The 26,275-nt window shown below is 46.1% G+C and overlaps 2 protein-coding genes across 2 annotated transcripts in view; one reads left to right on the top strand and one right to left on the bottom strand.

Annotated features, from left to right (window-relative positions):
* hdac5 (histone deacetylase 5) overlaps nucleotides 1-15,908 on the top strand; it is a 28,833-nt gene extending 12,925 nt beyond the window's left edge. Inside the window, exons 7-29 of the mRNA XM_076142838.1 lie at nucleotides 199-332; nucleotides 896-1,027; nucleotides 1,221-1,330; nucleotides 1,427-1,543; nucleotides 1,812-1,923; nucleotides 2,016-2,129; nucleotides 2,503-2,696; nucleotides 3,559-3,677; nucleotides 3,772-3,970; nucleotides 5,812-5,923; nucleotides 6,509-6,642; nucleotides 7,094-7,214; nucleotides 7,415-7,464; nucleotides 7,752-7,859; nucleotides 7,994-8,049; nucleotides 8,136-8,223; nucleotides 9,649-9,768; nucleotides 10,108-10,205; nucleotides 10,357-10,475; nucleotides 10,602-10,735; nucleotides 11,097-11,178; nucleotides 11,287-11,440; nucleotides 11,750-15,908. Coding sequence (XP_075998953.1) covers nucleotides 199-332; nucleotides 896-1,027; nucleotides 1,221-1,330; nucleotides 1,427-1,543; nucleotides 1,812-1,923; nucleotides 2,016-2,129; nucleotides 2,503-2,696; nucleotides 3,559-3,677; nucleotides 3,772-3,970; nucleotides 5,812-5,923; nucleotides 6,509-6,642; nucleotides 7,094-7,214; nucleotides 7,415-7,464; nucleotides 7,752-7,859; nucleotides 7,994-8,049; nucleotides 8,136-8,223; nucleotides 9,649-9,768; nucleotides 10,108-10,205; nucleotides 10,357-10,475; nucleotides 10,602-10,735; nucleotides 11,097-11,178; nucleotides 11,287-11,440; nucleotides 11,750-11,789 — 2,647 coding nt within the window. The 3' untranslated portion in view covers nucleotides 11,790-15,908. The remainder of the gene's footprint in view (nucleotides 1-198; nucleotides 333-895; nucleotides 1,028-1,220; nucleotides 1,331-1,426; nucleotides 1,544-1,811; nucleotides 1,924-2,015; nucleotides 2,130-2,502; nucleotides 2,697-3,558; nucleotides 3,678-3,771; nucleotides 3,971-5,811; nucleotides 5,924-6,508; nucleotides 6,643-7,093; nucleotides 7,215-7,414; nucleotides 7,465-7,751; nucleotides 7,860-7,993; nucleotides 8,050-8,135; nucleotides 8,224-9,648; nucleotides 9,769-10,107; nucleotides 10,206-10,356; nucleotides 10,476-10,601; nucleotides 10,736-11,096; nucleotides 11,179-11,286; nucleotides 11,441-11,749) is intronic.
* Nucleotides 15,909-16,808: 900 nt separating this feature from the next.
* Nucleotides 16,809-18,730, bottom strand: pex12 (peroxisomal biogenesis factor 12). Its single transcript, XM_076142961.1, has 4 exons — nucleotides 18,536-18,730; nucleotides 18,123-18,249; nucleotides 17,417-17,958; nucleotides 16,809-17,285 (listed from the first exon to the last, which is right to left on the bottom strand). The coding sequence occupies exons 2-4, from the start codon at nucleotides 18,243-18,245 to the stop codon at nucleotides 16,853-16,855; spliced, it is 1,098 nt and encodes a 365-aa protein (XP_075999076.1). The 5' UTR covers nucleotides 18,246-18,249; nucleotides 18,536-18,730; the 3' UTR covers nucleotides 16,809-16,852.
* Nucleotides 18,731-26,275: the final 7,545 nt, after the last annotated feature.

Consider the following 26,275-nt stretch of genomic DNA (forward strand, 5'->3'; position numbering starts at 1 on the left):
CCATGATTGTGTGTGTGTGTGTGTGTGTGTGTGTGTGTGTGTGTGTGTGTGTGTGTGTGTGTGTGTGTGTGTGTGTGTGTGTGTGTGTGTGTGTGTGTGTGTGTGTGTGTGTGTGTGTGTGTGTGTGTGTGTGTGTGTGTGTGTGTGTGTGTGTGTGTGTGTGTGTGTGTGTGTGTGTGTGTGTGTGTGTGTTTGCAGGGGACTCCAGCACAGCTCCCTGGAGCAGGGCTCTCCTCCACAGTGTAACACCCCAGGAACACCTCCCTCCTATAAACTGCCCCCACTACTGGGGAACTATGAGGGCAAAGACGACTTCCCACTCCGCAAGACAGGTAGGATAGACATACAGACAGACAGACAGACAGAGAGAGGGGGAGACGAGTACAGAGAGGACGTGTGTCTGATTTGTCACTTGCAGAGGTGTTTTGACGAAGGTCTTTGCGGAGGTGGAGCGTGGCGGTGTGGTGTGTGAAAGTGTGTGTTTGTGTTTGTGCTGGGATGACTCAGTCTGACGCACCAGAGAAGAGATAAAGCAGAGATAACACACACACACACCAAGGCTGGCCGATGGGGCCGACACAGCGGAGGAAGTAACCCTGAGAACTGAACCTTTCAGCGGTCAAATGTGATGCAAATGATAAAGCCCTAAAAGCAAACTGATGATGTGCTATGAGGAGTGTTTGGTCCTAGGTGTGTGTGTGTGTGCTTGTGTGTGTGTGTATATGTATTAGCAAGGCTACCGAGGGATGATTACATCAGTTTTTGAGCACTGGGACAATAGGATCTAAACGGAAACAAATGGTGACAAACATCATGATAACTCACTGATTTCTCTCTCCCTCTCTCCCTCTGTCTGTCTCTCTCTCTCTTTGTCTCCGTCCCCTCTCTCTTCAAGTCTCGGAGCCTAACTTGAAGGTGCGCTCGCGGTTGAAGCAGAAGGTGGCAGAGAGGCGAAGCTCCCCCCTCCTCCGCAGGAAGGACGGCACTGTCATAAGCACTTTTAAGAAGAGAGCCATAGAGATATCAGGTACATGCACACACACACACACACACACACACAGACACACACACGCACGCACACACACACGCACACACACACACACACACACACACACACACACACACACACAAGCTATTATACTATTTTATGAGCCTATTTGACTTGACTTTATTTACTGACTCACTAAGTCTGAGCTTCTGTTCCTCTCCTCCTCCTCCAGTCTCCTCTCTCTGTAACAGCGCTCCAGGTTCAGGTCCCAGCAGTCCCAACAGTTCCAACTCAGCGATCGCCAATGGCAATACAGGATCTGTCCCCAACATACAGACTGAGGTACACACACACACACACACACACACACACACACACATACACATCCAGCAAATGAGCTGCAAGGCACCTAATGTCTGTCTGTCTGTCTGTCTGTAGCTCCGGTCTCTCCATCAGACGCTGGGTGCCGATGGGGCATTGAGTCCATTGAGCCTCTACACCTCCCCCTCTCTGCCCAACATCTCTCTGGGCCTCCCCGCCAACACACACATTACGGTAAGGACACAGCAAAGCACGTTCCCCCATGGAGACGGAAATACGGGCTCACACACTGTTTTTCATCCGTCCGTGCAGAAAAAATGCAAGGTTGCCAGTTCTATTCCCTCAGTGGGCAGAGCAAGGCAGAAGCCACGCCCCTCTGTATTCTCTCACCGTCCACAAATACATTCATTGCAGTAAATCCAAAAAACAATCCAAGTGCAACATGTGTGTCAATGTAGTGAGTATTTATCTGGGCGGTAACCACGGTGATGTCCCCCTCCAGCCTCCCCAGAAACTGTCTGCCCAGCAAGAGGCTGAGCGCCAAGCCATCCAATCATTGCGCGGGGGCGGAGCTCTAACAGGGAAATTTCTTTCCACGTCCTCCTTACCTGCGGGTAAGTGTGATCGTTCAACTTTGAGAAATGAATCAGCCCTAAGATGCATCTGTTCTGTCATTATAAACCCTCATTCAATGATTTGTTCCCAGGGGCAGGGCATGATGTGGAGACTCTGCCCCCAAGCTCTCATTCCACCCACTCTTCGCTATTGCAACACGTACTATTGCTGGAGCAAGCCAGACAACAGACAGCTATGCTAGCTGGTAAACACACACACACACACAAACTTTACCACATCCATCAACATGTCTCAAAGCCTCTGCATGAACTTATAAGCTTCCTTTGATACAAATATGTTCACCATTGTCTCAGAAAGTGTGACCCTGAAACCTACGTTTTCATGGATCTCAATCCTATAGTAACTTCCGGGTGCCTTTTCACATAGGTTTGCTTGTGTGATGTCGCCCTATATTGTGAAGTAGCTGAGAGATTGATGAGATGAGATATGTGGAGTGATCAAATATATAAACATCAGTGAGCTTATGTAGGCATAAATCACAAAATGTGAAATTGTTTTCATGTTACCATCGATGATCTTGGTCTTCAACTCGTTGTCTTTCTGCCCCCACCCCTAAGTTCCCATGTACAGTCAGTCGCCGTTAGTTACAGCAGAGAGAGGCGTGTCTGGCGGCATGCGAACAGTCAACAAGCTGCCTCGCCACCGGCCTCTGGCTCGTACCCAGAGTGCACCTTTGCCCCAGTCTCCCCAGGCCCTGCAGCAGCTGGTCATCCAACAACAACACCAGCATTTCCTGGAGAAACACTACAAGGTACACACACACACACACACACACACACACACACACACACACACACACACACACAGTCTCAATGCTATTCAAGTCAGTCCCCCTACTTTCTTCACGTGTTCATGTTCTCCCCATTAGCAGCCATCTTAACCCATCTCATGAAGAGCGGAGATCATTTCTGAGCAAAAACAAAAAAAAACACGACTTTTTTGACTCCGTGGGTTCTGCAGGTGAATACTTGGTGACATAAAGTCCCGGTTTAAACCCAAACATGTAAAAATAGAAAAGTTATTTATTTGCACTGCCTGAGCTGGAGAGAGGAGGAAACATCACACAACTTGTAAGGTCTGTCCTGCTACCTCATCAGATATTATTTTAGTCCCGCACATCTTTCCCTTATGCTGCATTTTGGCGGTGGATGTAGACAGACTCACAGAATGTGTTGTGGAGCTGAAATAAATGCAAAACATCACTTTGTCCCTAAATTTGTTTGATTTATGATCAGCCTCTGTGCATATGCAGGCGTCGGTTTAAGAAGCGTACGGTTTAGTTTGGAGCATATGGTTGTTACTTTGTAGTTGTTATTTGTTTGCGAGGGTAAAACACAGACACCGATGTAGCAGAACAGCTGAGCGAGCAGAAGAGTCGACACATGTTTCCTTCTTATGGTGGATTCATGCCTTTGTGAAGATACGCGGCGATGTTGGTTGATGGCCACAGAGCGGAACACTCGCCTCCCATTTCTCAGCAACGCTTTTCTTGACCTGCAACAATGGCGGATACATACCGGAAAAGGAAGCAGACATACGTACAGAAAACCAACGGGTGTATATGGAGCATATCGAGGAACGACTCTCTGTAACCTATGCGTTTGTGTGTTTAGATGCTATCAAAAGGAACAGACCTCCCAAGGCCGCCTCCTACACACCCAGAGGAGATAGAAGAGGAGCTGACAGAGACCAACGACATGCAGGAGGATGACGGAGGACCGGGCCTCCCCAGGTGTGTATGTGTGTGTATGTGTGTTCATTTAGATATGACTGCATCTCCTGAAGAAGCGTTGTTGAAGTTTTGTCCCACCATTTCAACCAATCAGGCTTCAGAGGGACAGCTCTGACGACTCCACGCCCTCCTCCGAGCGGCTCGGCGTGCACATTAAGGTGGAGGATGAACGCGGCGTCATGCACGTGAAAGGGGAGAGCACAGAGAGCGAGCTGGAGGAAGAGGACGAGGAGGAGGACGACTGCATTCAGCTCAGGGATGGAGACGAAGAGGAAAGAGGGAGCTACTCACAGGTACGTCAGGGTACATTCACTCTCTCACTCTCAGTCCCTCCATCTCTCTCACTCTCCCTTCCTCGCTCTCGCTCTCCCTCTCTCCCTCTCCCTCTCCCTCTCCCTCCCTCTCTCTCTCCCTCTCCCTCTCCCTCTCCCTCTCCCTCCCTCTCCCTCCTTCACTGCAAGATCAAAGGGTCTGCAGCCAGCATTGGAAAGTTTTTACATTTTCATCTCATTAATCAATATTTGGACCTCCTTAACTAATGATCGCCTCATGATTGCTTCAACGATTAATGGTCGTTAGCACCTCCTAGGGATTCTTTGTCTCTTTTTGTTGTTCACGTTCGATTTACCTATCGCTGTTGAGGAAACAAAGATGCGGCCAATTTGTCTTTGTCACCAGAAACCAGAAACTAAATTTAGCGTGGATAGGTGAATCCTGATTCATTTGAGGAATCCGTCCTCCTCCTCCTCCATCGCCCAGGACTAAAAGGAGGGAAGAGGTGCGTCAAAGTTTTATTTTGGGGAGTCAGGCCGAGAGCTTTTCAGGCTTTGGCGGCACAGAGATGCTGACGGTGGCGGCAATGTCACTGCAGGCAGACAACATAATCCACACCTCTGCCCCCCACGGCCACGGCCGGTAGTTAGCTGGAGGATGACGTCACATCTGCAGGCTGAGTCAACCCAAAGTGCTTCGTCACACTTTACGGAATGGATTTCACTTCAACACAATGAGTCATCAAAAAAGAACTTTAGTACAACAACAGAAGAAAAGAGTGTGATATCTAAACGACACACAGCAGGGGGGGGCTAACCCAGCTGCTGTGTTTCTGTAATTGTATCATTGTGTAGATGTTTGTCCTGCTTACAGATCTGTGGGTCTTTGAATGGATCCAAGTTGTTGTTTCTCCTACAGCACAGAGAAGTTATGCATGCCAAGTCGCCCCCATTATGTTGATTTTGCAAAGTTACATGTAACATATTTGTATCCGATAAACTTTCATGTTGATGTAGAAGAGCTTATAGAGGCGTTAACACGTTCATGGATCCCTGAGGGTCCACAGACCTACAGACCTAAGAGAGCAGCAAACATCTACGCAGTGATGCTACACAATGTTTCTGAAGCCCACAGATAATAGTTTGTTAATGTCCAGTTGAACCACAGCTGAGATGTTCACACACTCACACAGACACACACACACATGCTTATTGACGAATCAGTGACATCACCAGCTGGTGAGTCATCCACTGGACTCACAGCTGTGTGTATTTCTGCATGTCTGTGTGTGTGTCTTAGTGTGTGTGTGTGTGTGTGTGTGTGTGTGTGTCTGTGCCTGTGTGTGTTTTAATGTCCACCCACTCATGATGAGTCACCCAGCGCACAGCAGGGAGCACAGCAACACCCCCCTATATATAGATACATTTAAAATATGTGTGTGTCTATCTGTGGGTGTCAGCGCTGCTCACACAAACCTCCAACTCACACACACACACACACACACACACACACACACACACAAATAATTTGTATAGCATTAATATGTTTCATAGTCTGCAAAGAATGATCGGTGACACATGAAGAATGCATGAGTTAGAATCATAGGTATTTGTGTGTGTGTGTGTGTGTGTATGGTTTGAGACAACAGGGAGTGAGACAAGAGAGAGAGAGGCAGGACTGTAAGTGTTAAACATGCTGTCCCGCACTCATTCATAAAACACACACACGCACACACACTGCAGTGAATGAACTGAGCTCTGATTCATCCTTCTGCTATGAATCATTACTTTCTCTCTCCCTCCCTCCCTCTCTCTCTCCCTCTCCCTCTCCCTCTCCCTCTCCCTCCCTCCCTTCCCATCAGGCCTTGCAGCATCTGGGTGTGTTCCAGTCCTCGTTGCCCCACAGACCGCTGGGAAGAGCGCAGTCCTCCCCTGCAACCGCAGTCAATCCCATTAAACACCTCTTCACTACTGGTCAGTTGTGCATGTGTGTGTGTCTGTGTTTGCCCGTGTGTGTGAGTGAGTGTACGTGCGCCCATGTCTGGTTTGTGATTGGACAGGTTGTTTTTTCGTCATCAATGTCACTCCGCCTGCTGTACCCCACAATGTTTGTTGCCTAGGAACAAGGAGCTGAATCTTTCCTGGCTGATGATTCACAGAAAGTTACTGAACTGACTGAAATATACACATCTGTCTCTCTCTCTTTGTCTCTGTCTGTCTTTCTCCCTGTCTCTGTCTGTCTCACTCCACCACTCTCTTTTTCTCTTCATCTTCCCCCACCTCTGCCTGTCTCTTTCTTTCTCTCTCTTCCTCGCTGCCCACCTCTCGCTCTCTCGCTTTCTCGCTCTCCCTCTCTCTCTCGCTCTCCCTCTCTCTCTCTTGCGCGCTCTCTCCTCTCTCTCTCTTGCGCGCTCTCCCCTCTCTCCCTCTTTGTCTCTCTCTCTCCCTTTCTCTGTCTCTCTCTCTCCCTCTCTCTGTCTCTCTATCTCCCTCTCTCTCCCCTCTCTCCCTCTGTCTCTGTCTCTCTCTCTCTCTCTCCATCTCTGTCTCTCTCTCCAGGCCTGGTATACGACAGTCTGATGTTAAAGCATCAGTGTGTGTGTGGGAATGCTCACATCCACCCGGAGCATGCTGGGAGAGTGCAGAGCATCTGGTCTAGACTGCAGGAGACGGGCCTGCTGGGCCGCTGTGAGGTGCATACATATTCACACGCGCACACAGGCACACACACTCACACACACACACGCGCACACACACACACACACAAAAGTGTTATCGTGTGTTAACAGGCCTTCACAGCTGAGCTAAAACCTATAATGCTTTGTTGTTGGTTCACACTATACCCAGCATGCATTGCTGCGGCAGTGTCTCATCAGTGTCTCAGAGAAAGTGATTGACGCTCCATACTGTAGTGGGAAGCCTTTGTCAGCACCCCCTTTTGCGACACACAGAGAAACACAATCACACCCAGTGTAGTTTAGTTATGTTGTAGTTTCAGTCAGATGTTTACATTTATATCATGTACAAATTCAAAATGCATAACCTCTCTCGCTCTCTCTCCATGTCCCCATCTTTCCCTTTCCCTTCTCTCTCCATGTCTCTCCCTCGTTCTCCCTCTCTTGGTGTGTGTTTGTGTGTGAGCAGAGAGTCCGTGGTCGTAAAGCGTCTCTGGATGAGATCCAGTCTGTGCACTCAGAGTTTCACACTCTGCTGTATGGAACCAGTCCACTGAACCGACACAAACTGGACCACAAGAAACTGCTGGGTTAGACACCTGCCTGTCTATCTATCTGATTGCCCGTCTGTCTTCCTGCCTGTGTTTCTCTCTTTTAATTTGTCTGATATCTGTCTCTGTTCTCTTCCTTTCTGTCTGCCCGTATCTGCCTGTCTGTCTGCCTGTCTGTCTCTGTTTATCTGTCTGTGTCGGTCCGTAGCTATAACCTCTGCTCTGTATGGTCGTTTCAGGTCCAATCAGCCAGAAGATGTATGCTGTCCTTCCCTGCGGAGGAATAGGGGTGAGACGTTTTTTCTACCTGTCTTCCTGTCTCTCTCTTGTCTTCCTGCCTCTCTATTGTCTACCTGTGTCTCTTGTTTGCTCTGCCTTCTTTTCTGTCTTTTCTTTTTACTTTCTACCACCTGTCTTCCAGTCTCAGTCCATGCAACTGTCTGTGTACCTGTATTCTTGTTAATCTGTCTACCTGACTTCATTAGTCTCTGTCTGTCTGCGTTATGTGGCAGTCTTCTGTCTGAGTTTGTGCTCAGTGTGGTTGTGCAGCTCTAAATCCTCTTCTGCCCCCTGCAGGTGGACAGCGACACTGTTTGGAATGAGATGCACTCGTCCGCAGCAGTTCGCATGGCAGTCGGATCCGTCATTGAACTCGCCTTCAGAGTGGCATCGGGGGAGCTGAAGGTAACACACACACACACACACACACACACACACACACACACACACACACTCCTTAAATATGCTTTGTACATCCTCAGCTCTCCTCCATTGTTTCTCTCTCTCTCCTCTCATTGTTTTCTCTTTGTCTCTCCCAGAATGGCTTTGCAGTTGTGCGGCCGCCAGGTCACCACGCAGAGGAGTCCACCGCCATGTCAGTACACCCCACAGAGTTATGGACTTCATACAGAAATGTGCTGATTAATAACATGTGTGTAATGTTTGTGTTTGTGTGAACAGGGGGTTTTGTTTCTTCAACTCGGTGGCGATTACTGCCAAGCTGCTGCAGCAGAAACTGGGAGTTGGCAAGATCCTCATTGTAGATTGGGTGAGGAAACGCACAGACACACAAACACACACATACACACACATGCGTGCACAGCAGTAGTGTTTACTAACAATAGCAGTATTGGCATTGCCAGTTTTTGCGCGTTTTTTTCATGCTTTCCTCAAACCTGTGTGTGTTTCTCATGGAGCCCGGCCCAATGTTTGGGCTCTGATGAAAGACATGACCATGTGCAGGTTCACGCTCACATCATGTTCTAGTGGGACTGGGATATTTCCTCTACATTTCTTCTTCTGTTGTCCACCAGCGCCAATGTTGGATGGCTCCCTTAGTTGAATCCCTTAATGCGTTGTGCTGTTGCTTTCTGTCTACTTTAGCTGTAACTCCATTTACTAAACATTATATTTGCATTTGAGATTTTCTCCTCAACAGTGAGAATCAGTTCAAACTCAACAATCTGACCCTGTACTTTGTGACACTGCCAATCTCTCAAACTTCAGATGATGGAGTTTTTCCTGTGGGATTGACTCTTTTTCTTGGCTTGGATGGGACGAGTCCAGACATGACTGACGCGACCCGCAGACTCCAAACTTGGCTGCTAATATGTGAACATCCGTTGTAATCTAAATCTGCCAGGATCAAAGCAGTTCAGACAAACAGCTTCTGTAAGCACAGAAATTAATTTGGCAGCCCCAGGACGACGAAAATAAACATTTAAGTGAGAAAATGCAAATCGCAGCGGACAGCTGAACATCACAAGAAGTGGAAATCAAGAATTCACATCATAAATCTGTTTGAAGCATTAGCTGGTGTTCTCTGCATCTTATCATTGTATGTGTGTATCAATCCCGCACTCCTGACCCATGGGCTCTTTCCCTGTCCTGACGACAAACGCCTCCAACAGAGAGCACGTGTGGATTCGTTCCCCCAAAACAACGATTTGAGGGCCGACCAAAAAAATGAAAGATGTTTTGAAGGATGAACAGCCTAGTACGCTTGTTAGAGAAAGTTTATCTGCGATCTTTCCCAGCCCCATGGCTCCGGTGCCTCATGTTCCCTTGTTCACCACATCTATGCAGGCGCTCGTTAAGTTGCAGTGTCATCATCAGCTGTTGATCAGCATGTGCAGGGTTCCTATCCAAGTGATTTTTCCGCATGAAAATATTTCACATAACACAGAGCTTTTTTTTTGTGAAAAACACAAAATGCAGAAATATATTTTAACGTGATATCACTTCGTTGTGCAACGCATGGATGAAAACAAGGCTTCATTTAATAAGAGGAAGGAGTGCTGGCACCGCTGACCGGTCAGATACTGTAACCACACAGTTTGGTGTCAAATGCCATGTGTGTCAATCAAAAACAGAAGTCAGAAGTCCCTCTGACACAGGAGACTGCTCCGCTCAGCTGCCCGTATTCCAGCATCCCTCTGACTTTCTCTCTGTTGCCCCGGTGACCTCTCCGCAGGACATTCACCATGGCAACGGCACGCAGCAGGCCTTCTACAGCGACCCCAACGTCCTCTACATCTCCCTCCATCGCTACGATGATGGGAACTTCTTCCCTGGCAGCGGAGCTCCTGAGGAGGTGAGGACACACACATGCACAGGCACACACACACGCACACGCACGCACACACACACACACACACACACACACACACACACACACACACACACACACACACACACACACACATGCTCTCAGTATAGAGAATACAGGCATACAAATATGTGTTGTTTGTGCTGATGCTATACATCTCTTTAAATTGGACATAGGCCTTACATACATGTAGTCTGTCACACCGTGTAAGAGGGTCAATATGGAGGGTCATAAAATAAACACATACAGTATATATAAACTGTATAAACTATAAACAACTGCTTCCCTCTCTGTCTCTCTCTCTCTCTCTTTCTCTCTCTTTAGGTTGGATCGGGTGCTGGTGTTGGTTTTAATGTAAACATTGCTTGGACAGGAGGGGTGGAGCCTCCTATGGGTGACGTGGAGTACCTTGCTGCCTTCAGGTAACCATAAGAATTACTATTAGTTTTTACAAGTCCAAGACTATTAAGCTATATTTCCATAACATATATATGTGTGTGTGTGTGTGTGTGTGTGTGTGTGTGTGTGTGTGTGTGTGTGTGTGTGTGTGTGTGTGTGTGTGTGTGTGTGCAGGACTGTGGTGATGCCCGTCGCTCAGCAGTTCAGTCCAGACGTGGTTCTGGTGTCTGCTGGGTTCGATGCGGTGGAAGGTCACCAGTCTCCTCTGGGGGGCTACAACGTCTCTGCCAAGTGTGAGTACCTCAGCAGTGACCGCGGCAACGCGACCAAGACATTGCAATGATTTCAGCCATCCTGACTCACTTTTCCTTGGTTAATCTGTGTTTCCTTTCTGTGTGTGTATGTGTGTGTGTTTTCAGGTTTTGGTCAGCTGACTCAGTTGCTCATGGGTCTGGCCGGGGGGCGGGTCATCATGGCACTAGAGGGGGGTCACGACCTCACTGCCATCTGTGACGCATCTGAGGCCTGTGTGTCGGCGCTGCTGGGAGACCCGGTAAACACACACACACGCACGCACACACACACACACACACACACACACACACACACACACACACACACACACACACACACACAGATTCTGTCTGATATGACTATTACTTAGGATTGTTAATGTATTTTTAAAGCCCACGCCTCATCATCATGAATTTTTCCGACTGTTCTTTCGTATTGCCTGTATGTTTGGACCACCCAGAAAAAATTCTCCTTTTTGTTTTTATTTGCCGTACGGTTTTGCTGTGCAAAGTGGAGTGGGCGTGGCTCTCTCTTCACAAAATGTCTTGTGAATGAATAACTTTTGTTTACAGCATCTGGAATCATCAGTCTCTCTCTCTGCCTGTCTCTCTCCCTGTCAGTCTGACTCGGTGTATCAGTGGCCTCAGGAGAAGCCATGTCCCAAAGCCTGCGCCTCACTGGAGAGAGTGATCGAGATCCAGAGTGAGAGAAACACACACATAAGCCGAAAGTTAATGTCAAACAGGCAGAGAAAAACAACCTCTTCTTTCTCTCTCTAAATCTTTGTTTTCATTGCTTCTCCCCGTCTAGGTAAACACTGGTCCTGTCTTCAGGGTTTGGACGACCCCCTTGAGACCCAGGGCCAATCAGAGAAGGACGAGGCAGAGACGGTCAGCGCCATGGCGTCCCTGACTGTTGACGTTGATCAGTCAGGTTCCCCGCCTGACGCCACAGAAACCAGCAGGTCAGTTTTTTTCAAGTTTAACTCTCACATACCTGTACCCACCTGTAGGTGGCAGCAGTGAGCTTTTTTCAGACCTGTATTTTGTCAAGGCTTTTATTTTGACAAGGCTTTTTTTGTTTGTATCTAGGTCTTGAATCTAAGACATATTTCAGCTTTTATACTTATGACAAAAAGGCTAAAATATTATTGTTTTCAATCTATGTTTTGCAAATGATTATGGTTTTAAAAATCAATGTATATCTCATTATAATTTTGATGTTCATTTTGAAAAGGTCTCAAATATTTGCTTCTCCCTTCCTGTCTTCTCAGGTCCACAGAAGAGCCAATGGAGGAAGAGCCTGCGTTGTAGGAGGAGCTAAACCAGGAAGCCCACAGAATCTCCACTTTGCACCTCCTCCAGGCACCTCCTCTTCCTCTTCCCTTTCCTCTTCCTCCTCCGCGCGCATCCAATGTACGCGGGCGCAGAGCGGCGCCGTGCTGACCTGGAGGGGGCGTGGCCTGCCACAGCGTGAGAAGACACACTGGCACATCGGTTTATTATTGGTCAATCCAAGGAGGAGCGGACGACTTGTTTGCATCTCCATGGAAACCAGACGTGGGGTGGACGCCCAAGTTGGCTCTGTCTTGTAAACGGTTGACATCTCCACTCTTCGTCCCCGTCCTCCTCTTCTTGTGGAGAGGAGGAGGAAGGAGGAGGTTTGTTTTCTCTCCTTTTCTTCCGTCAACACTACATTTCTGTCGTTTATCTTTGTGTCCATGGGGGAAAAAAACAAAACAAAACTGAATTTTAAGGCGTGTAAAATGCCAGACGCCATGCGGACGACTTGTCTGCTTGTCTGTCTGTCTCTCTGTTGGTGCGTCAGAAAGACAGGCTGAACAAACACGTGTGGGAGGAATTAACAGTTATAGATGAGCAAAAGACGAAGAAGGAGAAGAAGAAGAGGAGGAGGAAGTCGGTGCCTTTTGTCCACGGAGGAAACAATAAGTAATCATGACACAGCACCACCGCATCACCTCAGCGAACCAGCCAGGACTAAAGAAACACACTCATGCACAAACACACAGCTGTTGTTTCAGTCGGTCAGTTCATCTTTAACTCTTTGTTTCTTCATCTCGGATGCCTTAATTTGTTTATTCCGACCATCATTATTTATCTATTTATCATAGAGAGATAGAGAGAGAGAGAGAGAGGGAGAATCAAAGAGACCCCCAATTGATCAATTTCTGGTTTATGGGATGTGAATTTTGCCTTCTGTACATTTCTGTAACAACAAAGGAGGTCCGATTTGTGGTTTACACAACTTGGAGGACAGATTGTGAGAATGTTCAGAAGCATTTTCAACATTTTGTAAATTTCTAGAATCCATCCCTAATTTTTCTATATTTCTCTCTCAGTTCTTATAGGAATTCCTGTAACGTGTTATGGTGGCGTCATAGCAGTTTGAAGGCCTGAAGGGGTCAAGAATTCTCCAGAAACAAGCAGGAAATTGTCTGTTTTGGGAGTAACGCCTGCAAATTCAATGAAACATTCATTGCAAGAATGACTTTAGATTGTAAAATGTTAGACATCCGGATGGTCCCTGAAGGCATCACCTCAGCTGAATCAGAGGCTCTTTATCATTTGCAGGACAATTCTAGACATTCAAATAGTTACATTTAAAAAATATAATAAATATATAAGTATTGGATTATAATAATATAATAATATAATATTTCCAAATACTTATTAGCTGTAGTAACAAAAATATTCACTAGAATTTGTATGGAAATGTGATGATGGGAATCGGATGAAAATATTTCTCAGGATCAGGTTCAGTACATATGGAATTCTCTCTCTCTTTCTCTCTCCCTCTCCCTTCCTCTCTTTCCCTCCCCTCCTCTCTCTATGTCACTCTATCAATGGATTGTGGCACATGTTTTTAAATCACCACCTCCCTCCATCCCGGTTTGGTGTAAATAGTGTTTCCTGTCCTTGTTGCCCACGGTTACGCCACAGCAGACTCAGTGGGGTCACTTTTCTATATCTGTACATATATATGTATAAAAACACAAAAAACTTTCTCTTTTGTATAAAAAAAGACAAAATAATATTCTATATATATGTAAACAGTGTTTTATCCAATCAGATTGGATTTATGAATTTATTCTATTTGGAAATTTTGATGTTTTAAAGGTTTAAAAAAATGTTTGGCTGTTTGGCAGGAAGTAAGCACATGGTCTGATGTCATCAGACCACCACCTGTTTGTTTGTTTGTTTGTTTGTTTGTTTACAGACGTTGAGGATGGTTGTTGTTGTCATTGTTGTTGGGGGTGAACAGTGAGCTTGGGGTCCTCTGGCAGGACCGGTCAGGCTGTGCTGCCCTCCACAGGCAAACAGCAGCAACTACAGTCAAAAGAGATTTTAGGTCAAAGTTTGGATGAAGAGTTTGGTCCAGAGAGTGTGTCCAGCACGTTTACGAGCTCACGACTTTCTCACACTTTGATTTTTTGGAATAATTCTCCCACACAGTTGATTCTGTTTAGAGAGCAAAGCTACACTACTGCTGAATCTTTATCCAGGGTTTCTACCATCATGTTTGGAAAAGTAATGTAAGTCAAGCTAGACTCCTTCAAAAAAGCCGCTCAAGCATCTATGGTTGCTATGAGACGCGGTGTTGCACAGCAGGTGCATCTACAGCGACTCTGTAGATGTTTGAGGTGAAGTGGGTAGTAACTGTAGCTGTAGGTGAGAATGGGGGCAGCTATCAAAACCTGCATTCAACTTTATGCAGCAGCAGCAGAGCAGGAGCATGATGTCATTGTAAAGGTCGCTTTACTAAATAGTAGAAACCCTGGATATTGGATAATCACTAAATGTAAGATAATGTATGAATTCCATTTTGTTGACGATTGTCTGTAGTTTGGGGCTCCCGTGCTGGACCACAGCGCCATCCACATCCACACCGCCTCAGAAACACGCCTGAGCCATGTTTGTAGGTCAACTCTGCCGGACGTAATGTTCAACCTCACTGAGCTCCCTTTACCCAGAAGCCTCTGCGGGGCAGCGAGGTGTCGTAGCTAACGCAGTTGCCACCTCTGGGTCTGATCTGTTCAAAGATCGGTTCCTTCTAGTCTCTGTACGAATGCAAACACTAAGATGATGCACCATAATGTCAGAGTGCCTCCATGTTGGGGGTTGGGGGGGTGGAAAGTACGACTTGAGGAGCAAGAAATGAATTCGACAACATCCCTCCACCAAGGCCAAACGAACCAAAATGTCTCACTTTCTATTGAAATATTGTCTTTGTTGTGATCTCATCCTAACTACTTTGAGAACTTGACTCAGAGGCTTTTAAAGAAGTGAACATTTAGCGGGTGCCTGCACAGATCGCTCTCAGTAGCTTTGACTGAGACGTCTTCTGTTGGGTTGAAACGGTCGGGCGAGCACGACCATCAGAGCGAGACCGAGAAGTCGACCTGTCCGACTCGGTTTGAGGATTGTGGTTTTGCTAAACTGATTAACTCTAATCTAATCCATTGTTAACATGTCAACTGGTGTGTGTGTGTGTGTGTGTGTGTGTGTGTGTGTGAGTGAGTGAGAGAGAGAGAGAGAGAGAGAGGTTTTTTGTTGTCATGGTGACAAAATGTCAGCCTCCACCCCAGTTTAACTGTTGTTACCAACCTTTCCACACAAAGACACACACTCACACACAAATACACTACAGTGAAGCGCACACTTTCACACACTCTCACACTCTTTTATTATGAGTATAAATACTGTATATTTCTTGACATGTTTGATACCGTGGTGTAAATGTTGTGTCCTGATATGAAGTGGGGGAGGAACCCAGCGAGCGGTTCACTTATTAGTGTGATCGTTACCTCCTCTCTCTCTCTCTCTCTCTCTCTTACTCTCTCTCTCTCTCTCTCTCTCTCTCTCTCTCTCTCTCTCTCTCTCTCTCTTACACCTTGTTCTCTGTCCCTCCGTCTTCAGCTGCGTTTCATTTCTTGGGAATGATGGCGTCACTCGAAGTCGCTGGACTAGACCGTCCCATTCAGGAGGGGCCTTCAAACGGTGGCCTTAGAAAGAGTTTGGGTGGGCGGAGCCAGTGCGTCCTATCTGGTCATGCATTTCTCAGAACCCAAACCGAACAATAGTTGTGCTTCTTCTACAATACAACAAATCACTTGAGTAACTCTGAGTTGTTTTGTTCACCTCTTATGAGAACATGGATGCTGTCAGGTGCTTGGTCTTATTTCCCCCCCCCGCCTATATTCCAACTAGAAGGATGTGATTGCTTTGTTGGTATCACATGATGCCTAAAGGTCGTAACCTTTCCATGAATAAGGCTGTGTAGTTTAGGCTGCATAACCCTACAAATCTGTGAACAGCAAGTATTTGTTGGATTTCTTCAATTCCAGCACGATGTGGGTTTTCCATACTGGCTACAGACTTCTGTACTTCCCTCCTTCTTGTCAGAATATGGGTGGCGTGGTGGAAAAAGGCCGCCACATTTACATCGCTTACTCCGAGCCCTCTGACAAAACGAGACAGAGCTTTCCTCTGGTCTGGGTCCCGGGTTGAAGCGATTGCGAGCACATTCCTGACTACTCTTGTCTGTGCCGTCATCTCATCCAGATGCTTTCCTGTTGCGACGACACATTTGTCCACTCCTTGCTGACTCACATGTATATAAGTGCATATATGTGTACACACGTGCAATACACGTTACTCAAGCAGTCTATTACTGTGGCGACGATTGACGATAATTCTTGTTTCAGCCCGTTTCCTTCTGTTGATTTCCTGTTGATGACTTGTGTTCACCTGCAGCCAGGAGCTTAAAAAGGGAAGGCGACCCTCGTGAATCTTCATGCGGTTTCATTTCAGGGGTTTTGTGGACATTTTGACGAAGCCCTTTTTGTTTTTTAATACTCACTGTAATGTTGTGACGTTGATCCTGATTATTTGTTTCTTTGTTTTTTTTAAGTGGGCCTGTTGTTTAACTTGTCCGGAAACTCAATAAAGCAATTCACTGATGACCTGTTGGGTTTATGAATGCGCCTGCAGGATTCCTAAGGCCCGATCCAAAACCAGATGACTTCCACTTTTAACCGACCAATCTTAACGGAACGTGTCATTTTCTGTGGTAGTGTTTTTTTTTTTACCTGTACGTCTGATGTCTTCAACTGCTTTACCGATTGTTGCCAGCTACTCCGAGTCTAGCAAGGGTCGCCATAACTTGCAAGCTGTCATGCGTGAATAGGACGTTGCCTAGAGACTCGCTGTCTGGTTGTGGAAGATGTTGCGAATGTCAAGTTATTCCGTCAATGCACTGCACAGATTAAACCCGTAGCTGCGGTACAGAGACCATATGAAGACGCAAACCACTGAGACAATAGAATCTTTAATGTACAAGCAGGCGTTCACGTGGTTTAAGTCTCTGGTGAGTAGATCTTGATCAGGTGTTGCAGTTCGGTGGGATAGTACGTGATTGGGCAGCGGCGGTTTGCTTTCACGTACACATAAATACATCGGTAGCAGAAGACGAAGCCAGAGGTGGAAAGGACCGTGGCGTTGGTACGAATCCTCTGGCACAGTGCACAGTTCTTGAACGACGACGACGCCGGTGACGAGTCGCCGTCGCGGCGGGCCGGGGCGAGCTCCCGGTCCGGCTCTCCCTGCAGGTGGAGGGGTGGCGGAGGTGCGGGGAGCGAGGTCAGGGCTTTCACAGTGGTCTGGTTTTCCGAGGAGTACCACCACTCCAGGAACTGCAGGAAGAACACGCCCAGAGAGAGGGAGGTGGAGAGGGAGACGGCCACGCCCCCTGCTGCCTGGGACATCAGCCGCCACGCCTTTTGGACCAGACTGCAGAAACCCCAGAAGAAGAGCAGGTTGGTTTATATTTGACTGCAAACCTAAAGTATGTGTGTGTGTGTGTGTGTGTGTGTGTGCGCGTGTGCGTGTGCGTGTGCGTGTGTGTGTGTGTATGTACGTACCTGGAGCCCGTCAGGTTTGCAGGTTTGTGTCTTTTCAGCTCCATGTCTCTGATATCTTGAGCAGTGAGTTGTGCCAGTCTGACCCTTGCCATCCACAGCAGGGGATTATGGGACTTGGTCACGCCGAAGACGTAGAGCAGCTGCTGGCAGAAGGCCCATGTCTGCCAGGCGGTGCTGACGTACGGGTACGCCGCCACCGCTGCCCGGTACAGCTTCTGCCTCCGAGTCGGTACCAGCCGGATGGAGAAGTCCTCCTCGTCCCTCTGCCGCGCCAGCTTGGCCTCCAGCTTGGCCCGCAGGTACGGCACCAAGCACAGAAGAAGAAGAGAGCACCAGTGCGACTTCCTGTCCAGTCCCAGACGAAGTGGAAGTCCTCGTATCAATGACGCCGGGACTCTCTTCAGGCCATAGAAGTTCTCAGAGTAGGAGGCGCTGCAGCGAGACAGGAAGTGGTTCTGGAGGAGGACATCCAGCAGCAGGTAGAATTCATCAAAGCTTCGCCACAAGAAGCCAAAAATGGACGGGTTTGACTCTGCCAGAACCTGAGAAGGCAACAATGTGGACAAAACACAAACAGCAAAAACAAGGATGAGTTAAATGCTAAAATGTATTCATGTCAAAACCAACAAATATCTCTAAATGCGATGTTCTTCTCTGTCTACATGTCAGGCGATGAACAAACTTGAACCTCCATCTGAACACTCACCTTGACAGCATGTCTGAGCGCAGGCCTGACCGCCTCCATCAGAGACTCCTGGGCCAGGACCTCGAAGATGGAGGGCCGCTCATCTGCGGCAGTAGTGGTGAGGTGGGCCCCCGCCTGCGCCATGGTTCTGTTTACAAAGCCAGGATTCAATCAAATCACACCAAGACATTTCTAGACATGTTTCTATATTTTGGTAGCAGTTTTTCGAATTTTTGCAACTTTAATTTGTATCTACAATGAGTTAAAAAAACACACGACCTTCCTAAAATCTTAAATGCATCTAGAGAGCAGCGTCACAAATGACAATTCACTAATTCATGTAAAATCTTTGTGTTTTCAACGTGCAGGTTGAAGTCATCAGCTAACACGGTCACTCGCTGACCATCACACCACTCTGACCCATTCCATATTACCTGCTTTAAGCTCTTAGCGTCGCTTGGCGTCTCCGCAGACAGTTACCGCGTCAGTCCGTCACCGAGAAGACGTCATGTGACACCGGGCATGACAACAAATACGCAAGGCGTCGGTAATCACCGTTTAATCACTGCTATCGATCACCTGTCAATGCCCACGATCTCATACACAAGTTTCAAGTCTTACTTCCGGGTTGTGACGATTTCCTGTGTTTAAAAAAAGAGGAAAACTTTATTGACAACAAAAATAGAAGCAGCGCAGAATAACAATAAACAAACAATAAATAAAAGAACACAGAAAAAAATATTTAATTATGGAAGCCAGTAATATAGGATATTTCCTTCCATTATTGTTTATTTTCTAACCACAAACTATCGAATAAGAGGTATGAAGTCATAATTATGAGTAAACTTTCTAATTATAATGCATTACGATCATTTACATTTCATTACGATCATCTAGCAGACGCTTTTATCCAAAGCGACTTACATTACATTACCACCCATTGCAGAGGGGGGAGCAATTTTGGTGGTTTGCCCTGGGGCACCTCGGCAGGGACTCGAACCAGCAACCCTCCGGTTCTTAGGCGGAAGCTCTACCCACTAAGCCACTGCCTCTCCATGCGACCCTACGGAAACATTATGAGCAAAAAATTCCACTCGATAATTTAATTAAATATTTTCAAAGTATTTTCTCCCCCAAGTGGCGGAAACGGAAAAGAAGAAAGAAATGAAATAAGCCTGTGATCAAATATATAACAATACAAATTCGGATAAACGGCAATAATTTGGTTTAATTTGTTTTGTTTTTGTCTTTAAAAATACTGCATTTATTTACACAGAAGATGATTCTGGGAAAAGATTAGATGCTTTTAGGGAAAAATACTTTAAAAACGATATGAGAAGCAGCTTTTGCCAACATTGAAATAAGTAACATAACTTTTATGCACTTGCTTATATATGTTCTACATGTGAATTTGCATTGATATGTGCAGAACAGTATTTTAATTTGTATTCGATTGGCTTTATTCAATATCTGGTTCAATTAATCTTTAAATGCCTATTTTAACTTAACTTCTTCTTTTACGAGATCAAATGTCCAGAGACACTAAACAGGCCATAACATCCAGAACGATGATTCATACTGAACTCTTCTACTCTTCTTTCATTCATTCTTTTTGACCCCTGCATATTCACACACACACACACACACACACACACACACACACACACACACACACACACACACACACACACACACAGATGAAATGTTACAGCCTTTATGTAATGACAGTAGAGGCAGAGAGAGATTTGGTGATGAAATCATCAGAGGAAGTGATTGAAGAGGATTAGAGGATTACTCCATCATCCCTCCATCACTGTGTGTGTCTCTCTCTCTCTCTCTCTCTCTCTCTCTCTCTCTCTCTCTCTCTCTCTCTCTCTCTCTCTCTCTCTCTCTCTCTCTCTCTCTCTCTCTCTCTCTGGGTGTGTGTGTCTGTCGCTCAGCCTGGTAAATCAGAGGCGAGGAAGGATTCTGGTCCGGAAAATGGAACATTTTGGTTTCCCCATGAAAACAAAGGGTAAGTCTGAATTCCAATCAGAAATATGAATATCTAGTAAATAAGTAATAAAATGTAATATACTGTGTGTGTGTGTGTGTGTGTGTGTGTGTGTGTGTGTGTGTGTGTGTGTCAAGGTTGAATCCTTTCTGCATCCCTCCTTTATAGATGTAAATACTCGTGGATATAAAAGGGGAATCAGTGAGAAGATGAAAATACAAATTGTTTGTATATTTTCTCACCTCTAAACTTAAATCTGTGTCGTTTCCAGATACGTGGAAGCAGGGAGCAACAGCGGCATTGAACTACCAACCTCCATTCAACCCTCCACGCTGTGATAAACCCCTGTGATTTGCTCCCCCTGTCGCTCAGGGCAACATGTCTCTCCTCCTCCTCCTCCTCCTCACCTTTCCTCCTTTCCTCGCGGGCTCTCGCTCGTGTCCGCGGCAGTGCGTTTGTTACGAGCACGCGCAGCTGGTGGACTGTCGGGGCCGCGGCTTCCTGCGCGTCCCCGCCGGTCTCCCGCACGCCACCGGGCTATTGGAGCTCGGGGGCAACGAGCTGAAGGAGGTCAGAACCCGGAGCTTCACGGGTCTGTGGGCCCTGCGCGTGCTGGTGCTGACCAACAGCCAGATACGGCGAGTGGAGCCGCAGGTAGGACGTTACCCAAAAGGGCCGCTAGGTAGAGCTGTTTCCGATATTTGTAGGAATTCCAGATGGTTCTCTATCTTCGTTTCGTCATTGAACTTTGCAGTGAAGCTCTTTGTTTGCTTTCATTGGATGTTTAGGATTTTTGCCGCTCCAACAAAAAGGAAAATTAAAATCGAACACTGCGTGAGAAGTGTGAACGAAAATTTAAATGAAAATTTTTGTTAGAAACTTTATAAACCATCAGTTTCTCCATACGTCATCGATGATCCTTTGGATTGAGCTTTAACGCTTCGACAACAATATGATTTAAACAATTTTGCTAGTTTTCAATGAGAGGCAATGCTGTGCTGATCTCTCTCTCTCTCTCTCTCTCTCTCTCTCTCTCTCTCTCTCTCTCTCTCTCTCTCTCTCTCCTTCCCCTCAGGCGTTCTTCTCATTGTCCTTCCTGGAGAAGTTGGACCTCAGTTGGAACCACCTGACTTCTCTGCCTGTGGACTTCTCTGTCAGTCTGTCTGCTGTCAGGGAGCTGCGGCTTGAGCACAACAACGTACACCACATATCTGGATACAGGTACACCTGTCTGTCTGCCTTCCTGTCCTTTTGTGATGGTGAACGCATTCATGTTCAGAGGCCAGTCTTTCCCCGAGTCGCTGAGTGCTTTGACACACACGCTCTCTTGTTTGCTGTCGTGTTGTTGTCCTAAATATTTTCCTGATCAGTGTAGACGTGACAGACGTATGCGTGTTTCACCCTCTAACTGTCTCACCCTCCGTTCGTTCAGCCTGGAGAGTCTGGACCACCTGGAGAAGCTTGACCTCAGCTACAACCAGCTGGCGTGGTTGGGCCCCGGGGTGTTCAGAGGCCTCTCCAGGCTCCGGCAGCTCTACCTCAACAACAACAGACTCACCGTCATACAGCAAGGCAGTCTGGACATGCTGCCCGGACTGGAGGTGCATACCTGACTGTCTGTTTGCCTGCCTGCCTGTCTGTCATTCTGTGTGTCTGCCTGTCTGCTTTGTAGTCTGAAATGAAAATAAGATTTTGGAAAAGTTCCCGTATTGTACTAATGAGTAGTGTTAGTAAAGTAAATGAAGTAAAAATACTCAAAACAACACTCATGCAAGTATGTTTGGGGAGAAATGTGAGTATTATTATATCTCTACATTTACTCAAGCATGACTGAGTTGCTACCTATTTACTGTCTGTCTGTCTGTCTGCCTGTCTGCCTGCCTGTCTGCCTGCCTGTCTAGGTGCTGCAGCTGGCTAACAACAACATCTCTCAGATCGACGGGGAGGCTCTGGCTCCTCTTTACAGTCTCGCCATTCTGGCTCTGGAGGGAAACGACCTTCATCACCTCAAATTTAAAACCTTCATCAGCCTGCACACGACGGCGACTCACATCCAGTTGTCAGGTCTGTCTGCTTGTCCTTCATTTATTACAGACTGTGCTTAGATGTGCTTAAACCTGGCTGGATCAGAAGGGAAGCGTACTGTAGCCACAATACTTCTGGTTCCTTTGCACTTTGCTTTTTGTATACTTGGCACTGGAACCCTGGAACTGGGAACCGCTTTTAACCTTGAGTTGAACCTTTCTTCTTGCTTGTGTCAGGCAACCCGTGGAGCTGTGACTGCGACCTGCACCGCGTCTTCAGTAAGATCTTCCACGTTCGTCACCTCCACATCCACGACTATCCCAACGTGACGTGCCAGGAGCCCCCGCAGCTGGCGGGAGCGTCGCTGGCCTGGGTGGACAGTCAGCTGTGCGTGGCAGAGACGGCCACTGTGCTCGTCATCACCGCCACCGTGTTGGTCACCGTAGTGGCAGCCATAGTGATGGCAGAACGGACCAGGAAGAGGAACCAGGGGAAGAACTGGGACACGGAGTCGCAGGCTTTCCGTCCTGATAACACGTAAGTCTAAGGTCCATCGCTCCAGGTTGATGGGAATATAACCAAAGTGTTAACATGCATGTAAATGTATTGATTTACTCGTTATTATGTGCTTAATCTCACTATTATGGCTCATCAGCTCTCCTGTCAGAAACTCAAGTTTACTTTTCTCTTCAGTTGGGCTGCAGTAGACAAAGGTCATCATGTGGACACCACTGAGGATTATGCCTGAAAGGAAGGAACACTGAGGAAGAGGAAGTCTTACTGAAGTTAAAGGTCAGATGTTATTAAACAGACTGTGACAAAGACAGACAGTGTCCTCCTTCGCTTCACGTCACCAGGGACAAAACTGCACCATACCTTCTAATGCTTTTCAGTTTCCCACTGTGACACCGAGCTAGAAAGAGAGTCGACCCTGAAGCTCAAATCAGTCAGTTATGTCATATCAAACCATATATTCACCTTTCATCCGTGTGCTACACCTCAACTCCAAGAGCTCTGCAGGGAGAAAACTGTAGGAAAACCTAGAAAGAACACAGAGGAGGAAAATCAGGAAAAATCAATAAAAGACAAATATTTATATAATTGAATTAAATATGTTGAAACCATTAGAATTCAATACAGATATAAACAAGATCAATCAATTATTAATTCATGAAGTAAACTACATCAAACAATAAAGAAACAAAAGAAGAATTGAATATAAGACGTATACACCATAATAATCATTTAATTAATTAAATGTTCTCAACCAGGCACTAAATATGGCTCATTTAGCTGGAAACCACACCGAGCAGAAGAGAACAGAAGAGAACAGACTGTGTGACCGCAGGGATTAGAGAGATTGAGTCCACAGTGACTAACAGCAGGGATCATTCATTATGTCCTGATGTTATTCCTAACAGCTGTTCAATTTCCATCCTTTATTTCTTACATTTCAGTCCACTGACTGCTTTAGCTGTGCCACAGAGATTTACATCGTAATAGTTTGGACTTCCAAATAGCGACATGTGTGTGAGTGAGTGAGTGAGTGAGTGAGTGAGTGTGTGTGTGTGTGTGTGTGTGTGTGTGTGTGTGTGTGTGTGTGTGTGGCTAAGATAAATTAAATCAAATTTTCTCATATAATGTTGTAATATTGATAAATATCAAAACTGTTCTAGAATCAATGCATTTTGTACATGAATGTAAAACAGTGGCAGACGTCAAACAACTCAAATTCAAAACATGAAGGAAAAGAACCCATTTATTTTTTTATGTTATATAATGAAGCTTATATTTAGCATACTTAGCTTATAGCTGACGGTACAGTACATACATACATACAGTATATACTCCATCTATTGTATATATAATGCAGTTGTACCTTCCAGCAGGGGGCAGTCACACCTCATCAGTCTCTTCAAACCATCATTGGGTTCTAATGTTCTATCTGACTGACCCCTTACACTTTACCTGATGTTACCTCTTACAGGCGTGTGTGTGTGTGTGAGAGACTCACATTACTATGTGATGAACAAATGAGGCCAATTCATAAATGTGTCCAATAGGGTAAGACTCATATTTCAAATGGAGTGTAATTAATTGTGTTTGTCCTTGTGTGTAGTTGGCATAACGTTGTCAAACAAATCAGTGGCGATTAAAGATTACAAAGTCTTAAAATGAGATCTTGAGCCTATCTGGAGAACTAAAATAGGTAAAAACATAAATATCTGGTAAAACTGTAGCGTTTAAATGGAGAGGCTTTACTTTATTCTGTGGCAGCACTGACAGAATCATGATGATGCTGTATGTTGTGTTACCACCAGGTGTCCTCTTAAACGACACTAAAATAACAATCATCTTACTTGACTGATACAGGTTTAATAAAGTAAAGCACAAATGTTTTGTACCTGGAGTGGTAATTCTAATGCAGCATCCTGCTCGGCTGCAGCGGGAGGTTTGGGAGGGGGGGTTGTGGGGGCTTCCTCACCAAACAGAGCCTCCTCTGTGTTTGAAACTGGAGAGGTCAGCATTCCTCTCCCCAGGCCTCAAATAAAGACTCGAAATACTTGAAGAAATAATCCAGATTCCCGCAGGGAGTGCAGACCTATACTGAGCAGCTGCCTACCTCAAGGTGGACAATCAGTGTCTTTGTGAAAGCCGAGCTGATGCCAACCCGGACCCCGATGCTTTCACCCGGCTGGCCTCAGTCCTGCTCTGGCTCTCGCAGAGTGCAGAGTCAGTCACAGAGTTACAGTGGGAAAACGCTTTGGATTACTGCAGGTGGAAGAAGATTCCGACCTCTATCTGGGATAAAAAAAGGAAAATTTGCTTTGGAGAGAGAGGGAATGCTTCCAGTCGTCCTCTTGAGGATGCCTGAGTGTCATCGTCATCATCATCATCATCTGCAGCAGTGAAGGATTACCCAATGTTCATCTAGTTTCTTGGTGGATTATGGATCTGTTAATTCTGTGCTTGATTTCCAAAGAGGCTGTAATGGCCTGGATGAAAGTAAAGCATCACCAGTTCTTGGAAATGTGAGTGTCTGAGTTTGGAGGACAGCAACAATCCAATGAGCATCAGGAGCTTCCACCGGCTAACAGGTAGGCCACAGTTAATCTCTTTTTTTTTTACATGTTGACTGGATTGGAGTCACATTAATATTACATGGGCACAATTTTAAGAGACCATATAGAAGGGAAATGAGATGAGACATGGTAGAGAGTTGACGTTTGGCACTGTGCGCGAGAAATGACGCCTAAGAAGATTGAAAAACTGAACCCCACGGTGATGCCTCATGATGTCAAGTCCAAGCTTCAATGCTACCCAGGACATCTCGAGCCAGACTTGAGAGCAGTTTTAGTTCAAAAGCCCAAATTTAGGAACCACTAGATTGTTAAAAAGGTGCTGCAGTCAAACAGAGATCCTGCTATTTGGTCTTATTGAAGCCCTTCCTGGGTCTCAGGAGGGGTTTAGAGTGAACAAGAGACAGGAGGGAAATGTTGTGAAAAAGATTTTTCTTTAATATTTTTTTCTTATTCAGTCACTGTACAACTACTGCAGTAAGAAGCTGTGCAAGTTTGGTTGGGGGGGGGGGGGGGGGGGGGGGGGTTGGGGGGATTCAGCGAGTCAGTCAGGGAATTAGGCAGGATTCAATGTTAGACCACTTAACATGCTTTATTCCAGCATTCAAAATAATTAAAAACATCTCAAAATTTTTATACATATACAAAATAGGTACAGATCCTTGTGGTGTTTTCCCCCATGGGTTTGTCTGTTTGTCTGTCACAAACTCTTTGCTGTTGGCTCTCTTTCTATTTTTGCTAAAAACTCTGTTTGGCTCCAATTTTGAGAATTTTCACCATTTGCACAAGAAAACAAAGAAAGAAACAAACAAAAATGCCTAGAACAGATGTGTAAATGAAGGTTAGGGTTGTAAGCGGGGTTGGGGTGGGCAGAAGTGGGAGAAGGATGAAGGACAAGGCGGAAGTGCGTGGGTCCACTTTTCATAGAGCGAGCTGAGTTACATCGACAGACCAAGGATAGAAAAAGAAGAACTCTGTCCCAGTCGTGGCACCAAGATTGAACACTGTGGTTTTGTATTAGCACCAAGAAGCCCCCCCGCCGTGCCAGGATGGCTAAACACCATTTTTAGAACAAT

This window comes from Genypterus blacodes, unplaced genomic scaffold (assembly GCF_046128005.1).
Source record: "Genypterus blacodes isolate CSIRO-AG114 ecotype Tasmania unplaced genomic scaffold, CSIRO-AGI_Gbla_v1 ptg000022l_1, whole genome shotgun sequence".
Classification (NCBI taxonomy): domain Eukaryota; kingdom Metazoa; phylum Chordata; class Actinopteri; order Ophidiiformes; family Ophidiidae; genus Genypterus; species Genypterus blacodes.